Genomic DNA, 12361 nt, shown 5'->3' on the forward strand with positions numbered 1-12361 from the left:
GAACTGGAACTGTCTTATTTCCTGCAGGCATACTACATTTGGTTGCAATTTTCTTATCTCCATAAACGTTTCTTTTTTTATTGAGCTGAAATTTCAGCTCTTATCCTTATAGATTGATTAATACTATTTTTTATTGGATAATAGGGTGTTCTGGGTGAGCATAAAGGTTAAAATTGCAAGAAAAATTAAATTTTTTTTATTTATTTTGTTTCCATTTTTGAATGGAATTAGAACTAAAATTAATATTTTGATTTTCAAAAAAAAATTGCTTAAATTTATTTTCTTCTTTTAAATTTTTATAGGAAAAATTTAATTTTTTATTTAATATAAGTGTATATTATTCAATACTATCTATATATAATACTTTTTTAATGATGAAAACCAAGAGGGTTCTATTAAATTTGATCAAATATTATGAAAGAGCGCCATCAATAACTTAACTATTTTTTTATTTTATAAAATATTCTTATTTCATTTTTATACCTTCTTAAATTTTTATTTTTTAAACTCTAAATATAAGATACTTGAAATGTTTGTTTTTAGCATCTTTTCTTAATAAATTTACTCATTTTTAATTTGAAATATACAAATATTATCAAAAAATTTTTGTGTGAATATTAGCATTAAGCATTAATTTGTTTGTAGACATACTCAGATTTTGCAAAAAATTTCACTTGTGAATATTCACATTTTGAACAAAAATCCCCTTGCAAACATGTTCCCTGTTTGCAATCTAAGCGAAGGTCTTACTTAGGCTTAAATAATATAGCAACTAATAAAACTTTGATAGTTTTTGGTAAAAGTTTTGGGCTGATTTTAGATTAGTTATTTAATTTAAATAAATTTAACTTTTAAATTTTGTTTTGTTTAGTAAGTTATTTATTAGCTTACAAAAATATAATTTTAATAAATATAAAAATAAATCTATTCATATTTTAGGTTAATTTATCCAATTACAAAAAATAATTAAAAAAAAACATATTAAAGTATTCAAATATATTTATATTTCCTATTTCACCAATTTATTTCTAAGGTAACTAATCCTTTTGATTTGAGACACTTTACTTTCAATTGAGATTTGTTGAAATCATTTGAACTTTAAATTAAAATTAGTGTAAATAATTAAAAAAAAATAAATAGAATAAAATTTTTAATCAATATAATTTTTAAATCAATAAATAAATAAAATTTTATCATAATCGAAAATAAAATAAAAACTAATAAGTAAATTAAAAGAGAAACTTATATTATTTTAAATTCATTTTTATATTGAAAAATATCACAATCCAAAACAAATAAACTATTTTTACATAACATTAAGTTTCAAATTTGAGATATTAGTGCACTTTGCTATACCAGAACCTAAGTATGATGCACCGATTGCACTAATTTTATTAGTGCTTTTTAAATATTGAAGAAAAAATAGATAGTTAATTAGTCTGTAAGTATGAAAAAATGAAGAAATAAGTCGAATTAATAAGAAATTAATTATAATAAAAGCAAAAGTTGAAAAATGAAAAAATGAGTTATATTAAAAAACAAACAAACAAACAAAAAAATAAATAAAAATAAAACACAAGCAGAATAAAAAAAGAAAAATAAATCTAATAAAAATTTAATAAATAAATTCAAAGAGTTAGTTTTATTATATTGCTTTAAATTCATTTTTATATTCAAAAATATCATAATCCAAAACAAATAAACTGTTTTTACTCTAGACGAAGTTCCAAATTTGAGAGTTTAGTACACTTTCCTAAACCAGAACATAAACCAGATGCATCATCATCACCAATTTAATTTTCACTTTTTAAATATTAAAGAAAAAATACATGGTTAATTAGTTAGTTGAAGGAAATAATTAAGAAAAAAATAAATTTATAAGAAATTAATATAAGCCAAAGTTGGAAATGAAAAAATGAGTTAAATTAACATATAAAGATATAAATAGATACAAACAAAAGTAAAAAAAAAAGAAAAGAAAAATAAATCAAATAAAAAGTTAATAAATTAAAGTTAAATGAGTTAGTTATTTTGTTTTAAATTCATTTTTATATTCAAAAATATCACAATTCAAAACAAATAAACTGTTTTTACTTAAGTGAGATTATTGCTTTTGAGAGAGCAGTGCTCTTTCCTAAACCAGAACCTAAGCCTGATGCACCAATTGCACCAATTTGATTCTAACTTTTTAAATTTTATTGAAGATAAAATTATAAATTAGTTAGTTAGAAGGAAAAAATGAAGAAAAATATTAAATAATAAATAAATTAATAATAAAAATAAAAGTTGAAAATGAAAAAATAAGTTAAATCAATAAATAAACAAACAAAGATATAAACAACACAAGCAGAATAAAAAAAAGAAAGTAAAATAAATCAAATAAAAAGCTAATAAATTAATTATTAGAGTTAGTAATATTGTTTTAAAATCATTTTTATACACAAAAATATCACAATCCAAAATAATTACGTTAAATTTTTGGTTTTATGGTTATTAATATGGGTTGACCGGCAATAATTCCCCTTATCTATTATATAATATATAAAATAAAATATATATATATAAAAAAAAAATTAATACATAAAACTTATTATACAATCACATAAATTAAGATTTATTCTGAGTGCATATATATGTGCGAGTATTTCTATTCTATTCTATCACTAATTTAATTTTTTCTTTTTAAATATTGAAGAAATTATATATTTTTAATTAGCTAGTTAGAAGGAAAAAATGAAGAAATAATATGAAATAATAAAAATGAATTAACTAATTAAAAATAAAACCAAAAGCTGAAAATTAAAAAATGAGTTAAATTATCAAAAATATAAACAAAGAAATAAAAATGCTAACAGAATAGAAAAAAAAAGAAAAAAATTCATTTTTATATTAAAAAATGACAATCCAGAACTAAAATAATTTTACTCAAGAAGAAGTTTCAAAATTGAGACATTAGTGCACTTTCCTAAACCAGAACCTAAACTTAAAGCGCCTTCATCGCCAAGTTAATTTTCACTTTTTAAATATTGTAGAAAAATATATAGAGTTTATTAGTTTGTTAGAAGGAATAAATAAAGAAAAAATATGAAATAATAAAAAATTAATTAATTTTTCAAAGCAAAAGTTAAAAATGAAAACATTTGTTAAATAAGCAAACAAAAAAATAAATAAAAAATAAAATCAAAATAAAAAAATAAATCAAATAAAAAGCTAATAAATAAATAAAAAGAGTTAGTTATATTGTTTTAAATTCATTTTTATATTCAAAAATATCACAATCTATAACAAATAAACTGTAATTACTTTAGACTAAGTAAAAATAAAGAGTTAATTTGGTAGTAAAAGTGAAGAAAAAATATAAAAAATAAAAAAATAAATAATTAATAATTTAAATAAAAATTGAATGAAAATTAGGTTAAAACAATTCAAAAATAATTTTTTTAATAAAAGTAATAAAATTAGATGATTTTTTTAATTTGAAAAATAATCTTGTAAATCAGATGAAAAATAAATATAAAAAAGTATTAATAATACAATATTAATAAATTAAATGTACCTCTAATTTTAAATAAGGATGTACTAATGTGATTCAAGTTAAGAGTTTAAAAACTTATTATATTAATAAAAATAATTTAATTAAAATGAATAGTAAAATAAATATTTACTTTTTCTAGATTGCTAAAATTTATTTACTTTTATATCATTCTTTTTATTTTTCAAAAATACTGATAATCAATTTATGGAGATTTTAATTGTAAAAATTTATAAATCAATTAACTTTTATATCAAATAAATTTGGAAAAAAGAACAAGTAAATTTAAATAATTATCAATTAAAAATTCATAATCTGCCTTTAGTATTAGAAATCACAAACAAATTAGTGTAACATTCATTATTAAATCTTAATATTTCTGTTAAAACTTATTCTTATAAAAATATCAAAAATTAAAGATGGGTAGTAATATGTTGATTAACAAATGTAGTTAAATTTTGATAAAATAATTTTAATATTTTATATTTTTCTGTTTTAGTGCAAAAATGAGGTGAATATTATAATTTATTAAAATATATTTAATATATTATAACATCTCTAAATACTCTCAATACAATTAATTTTTCTTGCAAGATAATGTTATTTAGATAAATGGGTTGGGTGCTCCAATAAGCTCATTTAAATTTATATAAATAAATTTTTAATAAATAGATTTTACATTTTTAAATTAATTAAAATAAATTTTTAAAAAACTAATAAAATATGTATAATAAATTTGGATATCTAATTATTAAAATAAATATTTTAAAAAGAATTTAAAACTGGCTGGATCATTTTAGGAGCAAAAAGTTCGAAATCGATACCTATAATGCCAAATTTTTCGCTCTCTAATCATTTTTTACTTCGAGGGATGTATTTATTATTCACATTTTTAAAACAACTTTTTAACAAATTTTTAATAATTTTATTTTATTATGTTTATGAACTAACTTTATACTAATGAGGAAAAAATTCAATTCTAATAATAATTAGTTTATGTAAATTTTTTTAAAAGTTAATAAAAAGAAAAAATAAAAATAAAAATTGTAAATTAATAAACTGAAAAAATATTAATAAAATGAACACTTAAAATAAATTAAATAATGTAAAATAAAATAAAATCTAAGATAGGTAAATTTTCTTAAAATTTATTATTTTCAAAGATGTATTAATAATAATTATTATTAATTTTGTTATTATTAATGATTTCCTAGTTAGAATTTCTTAAGATATATGTATAAGATTATTTATTTATTTATCTTTTTATAAAAACTTTTCAGAATATTAAAATGTAATATAAAATAAGAAATTAAGAAAGTCCCATTTAAATCATAATTATTTATAAAATGCTAGGTTTAATAAGTGAATCTAAATTACTTATAAGAAACAATGGTTATTTATATCTTAGTATTAAGTTAAAAGAAAACTTAAATTATTTAAAGGCATTGAAATAATGAATAAATATGGATTATTAAATGAAATTTATTATATTCTATATTATTTTTTAATAGAAATTACAAATAAAATAAGCTATTAAAATTTTTAAATTTTGAATTGTGTATTTTTTTATTTATTACAGACTCAAATTCATAAAGAAAGTAATGCTTAATGGAAATACTTTAAAATACAAAAGAAAAAAATCATTAATTATAATTTATTAATTCACATTCACAAAAGCAAAATATAAATGATTAATTAAATATTGCAATAGAATTTTCTAATAAATTTAAAATCAGAGAGAAATAGGAGAGATATTTAAATTTTCAACAAAGGTATTTGATTAAGGATTTTGTTTAAAATATCATTTATTTAGATTTATTTTTTGGGGAAAAAAAATAGGCACAGTTGAGGTTTCGAATACAATTACTTATTAAAAACAAATAAGTAGATGCAAGCGGGAAAAGATTTTTGAAGAAAATCTAAGTTTTGATTGGATAATTTTGAAATCAAAAGGATTTTGTATTAAAAAGATATGACATGCAATTTTGATAGAATCAAATCCTAATTAAATCAAAAAAGAAGAATAAGAAAAGAGAAACAAACAAACAAGCAAGCAAGCAAAGATCAAACTCTTTTAGAATTATAATATAACAATCTCTTAAAACTCAAATAGTTTACGATCAAAAACTACAATAACAACAACACAAAAAAATGGAATAGAATCACCCTGATTTTCCTCAACTTCGTTGTGCAGATCACAAGGTAATTGCAACCATTTTTAGTACATTTTAAAACTCAAAGGGATGTTTTTATTTTGCACATTCTCAAATTTTTATGCCATTTTAGTCATTCAACACCTCATTTATTATCATTCTACTTAATCATACAAAGTAGGAATCTAGAAAAAATCAAACTCTTCTGCAATTAAATTAAAAAATATTTTACTTAAAATAATAATTTGATTTCTTGCATTAAATCAAAATTAATTTTTTATTAATTTAATATTCAAGTCACCCATCATCCTTGTCTGCCCTTCATTCAATCCTGATTCAAAGAGCTTCTTTTGTGCTAAATGTATTGCTTTAGGTCAAAATAAGGACAACACTAACTTGATCACCTACGAAGAATTCGTTTAGAATATTGCTACTTCTTCTGGTATTAAGTAAGAACAAAGCTTATTTTACTCTACAATTATTTTTAAAGCCATCAGCATAGATTCGCCATACAAAATATTCATTTTCACTTAATAATGCTACTTTAAATTTAATTTTTTTTTTAACATAATTCTATATTAAAATAAAGCGTTCCTGCTTCTGCTGAAGCTCTCCAAATCGCTGAAGCTAAGAAGGCTAAAATCAGTCAATTTGAAAGCCACATTGAATAAGAAAAGAGCCATATCGTAAGTTTAAAAAATTAAATGCAAAAGTAATGTGATTTTTTATCATTATAACTTAGTCTGCTCTTTCCACTGAATTGTAGAACCAATATCAAGAAAAATGCAATGAAATGGTAAAAAATTAATTTTATTGAAAATTACATTAAAAATAAAAAAAATTTTTAAATTCAAAAAATTGGCAATTTATTAATATTATTAATGAATTTAAAAAGGTGACTGAATTGAAGGGAGTTCTTGAGAGCTAAAAGTCAATTTTCAGAAACTTTTATAATAGATTTGAATAGGAAATTAAGATTGACAACGAACAAGAAGCTAACATTCCTAAATTCACTGAAATCAGAGATAAGGTCTCAGCTGAAGAAGACATTAACTAAGTAGAAAGCTATCTTGCTCAAATCGTTCACTAGAAGGAAGCATGGAATAGCGCTTCAGTTGAAATCCGCACAATTGGTAAAATTATTAAATTAATTCCTTATTTAAATCAGTTCTCATCTTTAATAAATTTAAAAATTGTATTTATTAAAAACAAAAAGGTAAGAGAACCGAGGATTATTACAGAGAAAAGATTGAAAAACTATCTGAGAACCAACCTACTTTCAATACTAAGGACTAGATTTTGGACATTTGGACAAATGGATTGAAGGAATTGATTGAAAAGGTTAAGAGTTAAAGTGGATGCTTTACTAATTTATATGAGCATACTCAAGGTATTGTCTTAAACATATAAGCTGCTCAAGAAGTCTCCTTAATTACTAACTAAATGATCAAGGAAGACACTGAACTTGTTCTTAACTTCTCTAAAAAGCCTCTTACTCAATAAGAAGCTAAAAAGATTGGCTCTGATCTCGCCACTCTTACTAACCTCAGACATTTAACTATAATTTTAGAAAATAATCATGTAAATTATTTATTAAACTGAATCAATTTATTTAATTTTATCCAATATTAGACCCAAACTGAAAGTGTCCATGAAATTACTTAAGCTTTATCTGTATTGACTGGATTAAATCATCTCCACATTAACTTATATGGAAACAAGCTTGGAGATGAATTCTCTACCTAATTAGGTGCTTAAATCTCTCATTTAACTAACTTAGAAAGCTTGCACTTTGAAATCGGTATGAATGATTTATCCTCAGCTTCAGTTTAGAACTTAGTCGCTCATTTTGGTGTTCTTACCAACTTGAAGAAATTTACTTTTGATGCTAAATACAATAAGATTACTGACGTTTCCTCTCTTTCTTAATCCCTTTCCCACTTTGCAACAAGCTTGACCCACTTAAATGTCAGCTTTGGAGGATTCTCTCTTTCTAAAAACAGCCTCACTTTAGACTCATAAAAATCACTTGTCCGTGCCATAAGATAGCTCACTAACTTAACCCACTTAGTCTTAGATCTCGGCTACACAGGTAAAAAATAATACTTTTAAAAATAAAAAATGAATAATACTAACTAAAAATACTTTTTAAAATTTGAATATTTATTTATTTTTGAAATAATTTTAAGATTTGGAGAATTCAAGCGCAATTGAACTTTCTTAAAGCTTAAAGGACTTGACTTTATTGAGATAGGTCAACTTACAATTATACTAAAACCCCCTTGAAAGCAGAGCTGCTTCTAAGATAGTTAAGAGACTTGTCAAAATCTAAAGATTGAATGATGTTGTAGTCAACTTTAATTTCAACGATAAGATTAAATTAGAAGGAGCCACAGAAATAATTAACTCTTTCAGACAAATGCATTAATTATAACATTTGGATCTCTCTTTGATCAAGGTTGGAGTTGAAAAAGACCAGTAAGTCAGCCTAAGAGATGACTTGACCAAGAATAAACTTGGATCTGCTTTTGAAAAAGTTGTTGTCCTTTTCTGAGCTGAGTGAATGAATACTAACATAAAGATAGAGTTATATAAATTTATTTTTAATTAATAGAGTCCTAAAATATATGATACTTATAACAATTATAATATATTTTATATTTTAATTATAGGCAAAGTAAAAACATTACTTCAAGCCAATAATTAATATTTACTGTTTGTTTTACTTTTTTATTCATATTTACTATAAATTTCAGAGTTAAATTACTTTATATTTTATATTAATCAATTTTAAATTCAAACAAAAACTAAAAAAATAAAAATTTAATTATTGAAACAAACCCAATTAAATACTGTTAAATAAAATATTCTTACTTTAAAGGTAGATTATTTATTTTAAAGTTTTATAAAAATTGTTCATTTTTATAGACTGAGTTTTAATTTTTTAAAAGTTGATTTAAAAATCAATTTCAGCTATTAAATTTATTGAGTTATGTTTTTAAAATATAGATTTAAAAATTTAAAGTGAAAACATAAATATTTGCTATTTTGTTAAGAGAAAAAATAAGCATAAATTTCTTAAATTTTAATAATCTAATCCAAAAAATTTTCAAAATATATTTCTATTTTAATAAAAACTCAATTAATAATAAAATGCAGTTTTTATATAAAATATAAATTTTGGTAATAAATAAAGTTAAAAACATGTCAAATTAATAATTTTAGTTTCACAAAAAAAAATATTCATTCTTAAGCCATATTTTTATATAGTAATGCTTTAAAGCTATATGATCAAAGGTCTGAAGATGTTTACTATAATTTAATAGATATGTATATTTCTTAACTTTTGTATGAGAGTTAATACAAATTCCTTGAATATAATTTGAAAATTTGTTTTTAGATTAGAAAAAGAATTTAATAGTATTATTCATATTTTATTTTAGAAAATTTATTGTATTCATTCTTAAATATAAAATTTGTATTAATAAATCAAAAACCATACATTTATTTATTATTTATTGTAAATATATTTAAATAAATGAGTAATATTAATTAAAGTGATTTATGCTTGTATACTTGTTTGTTTTAGATGAAGAATTTATATTATCCACTAATACAATTTATATTTGAATTAATGCAATATATAGAGAGAAGAACAAATAAACAGTCAATGTTATCGTTAAAAAAAATAATAAATTTTGATAATAAAATATAAATCTGATTAAATCTTCATTCATTTTTGCTTGGGATTTACTTCAAAATAATTAAATATTTATTCACAAAAAAATACAGAAGTAGACTTTGAATTTTTAGTCTTAAATAATAAATTAAATCGAAAAGATAATAAATACCTTTTCAATAGTAGAGTGTAAGAATAACAGTATTAGTAGTAATAGGCTAACAGATATCTAGCAATTTTTCATAGTATTATTCATAACATATCCTTCTCTCTTGTTTATAAAATAGACAGATTTCCTTCTCATAAATATGAACAACTATAACAAAGTTAATTAATTAGATAATTCTAATGTTACTAGCAGTAAATGTTTGAATACCTAAAACAATCAGCAAAGCTCATAATAGCTTAGATCTATAACACCGCCAAAAAGGCCAGCTGTTCTTTGCAGAAAAAATTCTAACATTATAAATCAAAATTCTCTACTATAAAATAGCACAAATAAGCACCTCCTTAATATGCCTTCTCCTATAAATTAAAATTTAATGAATAATTAAATATGGATCAATAACTAATTAGATTAGTCTTCTTCTATGTAGCTTAGCTTTAATAACCAAAATATATAATATGTTGAAAGTAGTTAGTAGCTTAAGGCAAGTAATTCTTCTGTTTGCTAAAGCAGATCAAATAGCACTGCTAATTCTTCACTCAATTTATAAAATCAACTTTCTTCTGCTATGCTAGCAAACAATTATAAAAATGTTCCTTAAAACAATAGCACTGCTCAGTTTTTTTAGAAAAGCGAGTTGGATTAGTTTTTTTAACAAAATAAATCTTAAGTTAATGCAAGCTTATAAGACTAATTATAGGATAAACCATAGCAACCAAATAACAATTTTGTTAAAATTTCTAATAATGATGTTGTTAATTAAGAAAATAACTAACAATAAATCTAACAAAAGCAAATGAATCAATAAAGAGCTGATAATCTAACAATGAGCTAAGACTATTAGAATTAATTGAAAAATAGCTTAAATGCACAAACCTAAATAAATACGACAAATTAAAATCAGGAAATTAATTGTAGCAATTTATCTAGTGTTAAATAAGAATTTACTGTTAAGGAAAATGAATAAATGAATCAAAGTTAAATACAAAAAAATTCTTAATAGCTCATGTAATAATCGAGCTAATCATAGTTTCAATAATAAGTGCAACAACATTAGCAACTCTATGATTAATCAGCAAAAACATCTCATAAAGTAATGATTCAGCTGAGTGAAGAAATTGAAAGAATGAATAACTAATTAAAAAATAAAAATAAAGAGTTTCTGATTCTGTCAGAGAAATACGATATTTTATTAGAAGACATAAAATAAAAAGAACTTGAGTATTAGCAGAATCTTTAATCTAGAGATATATTACTTTAGTAGCAATTATAAATCTCTTAAAGAGACTAAACACAAATAAATACTCTTCTTTTGGAGATTGAGAGACTAACAACTATTATAAAAGCTATCCCAAATGTATTTAATACAAATTAAAAAATCTAATTATTTTATTTGAAATATTTTTTTTAATAGGAATAATAAAGAACTGAAACGAATGGAGAAATAAGATAAAAAGTTGAAAAGCTTATAGAGATGAATGAAAGTTTGTTACAAGAAAATAAAGAACTTGGCGAAGAAAATATGCAGCTGAACGGAGAATGTAAAAAATAGAAATTAGAAATAGATAATTTGAAAAAGATAGTTTCAGAGCAAGCTCAAGAAATTCAAAATGTTTAAAAGGAAAATGAAAAACTAGTTGCTAAATGTTAAAAGTATAAATCAAACTAAGACAAAAAGACTAAAGAAAATAAATAAATAAAATCTTTCAACAACAACAACAACAACGAAAGTTGTTAAGAAGAATTGCAGAATTAAATTCAATGTAAACAAACAAAAATATTTTAAAAAAGAAATTCTAATATTTTATTTATTTAATAAAGAATATGAAGAAGAAATCGAAAGTATTAAGTATTTACTTAAAGAAAAGATCTAAGAAATTGAATATTGGAAATGCAAGGCTCAATGTTACCAAAGTGAATATGATGAATTAGAGTAACGTCTTCAAACAGCTTTAAAGAGCAATCAAATTCTGAATGATAAAATAACTAAATTTTCATAAATTCACCTGCTGGAGAGTGGTGTAAAGGATTAGCTTTCTCATTCTTCTGAGTAATTATTATTTTGAAATCATCAGAATTTAAATAATTTTACAGAAAATAAAAGGACAAAGAATACCTTTCAGACTAAGAATAAGATAAATATTACTAAACTAATGAAGAATGCAATGATGTCCGATAAGTCTATTAAGATGAACAATCAGAAAAATAGTTTGCAGCATATCACGATATAAACAGCTATAATAATATAGACAGATATAATAATTTTGTAATTAATCAGCCTTCTCTTGATGATATAGACCTAAGTGATTTGTAAAATCAATAAAGAAAAAGTAAGTATGGAATATCCTCTATTTAATATTAAAATAGAATATAAGAATTTTAAAATTAGCAGCCTCTCTAAGAATTTACAAATAGCATTACTATAAGAAAAAAAAATTCCTAAATTAACGAAGATTATAGCTCATAAAGCTAACTCAGAGATAATAAGAAAGCTAAAAATAAAAAATGAATTATTTGAAGTGAAATAAAAATTATTTCAAATAAAATTTAAATTTAGTTAAATATTTTATATTTAAAAAAATTATATTATAATAACATTATTATATTTTGTATATATTATTTTAAATGCTCTTCAAATTTAAAGTTTAATACAAACTTATAACTTAAATGCCATTATTTTATATTAAAATGCTCACTTTATATTAAAGATTTTTACGAATTAATTTAATTATATAAAAAAGCAAGTTCAAAAAATAGATTTCTATTAATATCATTTTCAATTTTTTTAAGTTATTGTTTTTTCAAACTTAAATAATAATGAACATATTTTA

At 21.3% G+C, this 12361-nt stretch overlaps 3 protein-coding genes across 3 annotated transcripts; 2 read left to right on the forward strand and 1 right to left on the reverse strand. All coding sequences in view use genetic code 6, as the record gives it.

Moving 5' to 3' along the window:
* Positions 1–1014: 1014 nt before the first annotated feature.
* Positions 1015–3704, reverse strand: TTHERM_000515281 (cyclic nucleotide-binding domain protein; the record flags this gene model as incomplete). Its single annotated transcript, XM_012797470.1, has 9 exons — positions 1015–1096; positions 1311–1400; positions 1714–1803; positions 2095–2184; positions 2470–2527; positions 2581–2678; positions 2926–3015; positions 3557–3609; positions 3666–3704. 9 exons carry the CDS (start codon positions 3702–3704, stop codon positions 1015–1017), a joined length of 690 nt encoding a protein of 229 aa, XP_012652924.1.
* Positions 3705–5683: 1979 nt separating this feature from the next.
* TTHERM_00516300 (hypothetical protein) lies at positions 5684–8239 on the forward strand (the record flags this gene model as incomplete). Its single annotated transcript, XM_001015241.3, has 8 exons — positions 5684–5734; positions 5983–6134; positions 6275–6371; positions 6428–6481; positions 6581–6818; positions 6902–7266; positions 7318–7777; positions 7875–8239. 8 exons carry the CDS (start codon positions 5684–5686, stop codon positions 8237–8239), a joined length of 1782 nt encoding a protein of 593 aa, XP_001015241.1.
* A 1433-nt stretch (positions 8240–9672) lies between these two features.
* TTHERM_00516310 (hypothetical protein) lies at positions 9673–12039 on the forward strand (the record flags this gene model as incomplete). The annotated part of the gene is made up of 4 exons (XM_001015242.1): positions 9673–10887; positions 10945–11293; positions 11352–11580; positions 11625–12039. The coding sequence occupies 4 exons, from the start codon at positions 9673–9675 to the stop codon at positions 12037–12039; spliced, it is 2208 nt and encodes a 735-aa protein (XP_001015242.1).
* Positions 12040–12361: the final 322 nt, after the last annotated feature.

This window comes from Tetrahymena thermophila (genome assembly GCF_000189635.1).
Source record: "Tetrahymena thermophila SB210 genomic scaffold scf_8254654, whole genome shotgun sequence".
Lineage (NCBI taxonomy): Eukaryota > Ciliophora > Oligohymenophorea > Hymenostomatida > Tetrahymenidae > Tetrahymena > Tetrahymena thermophila.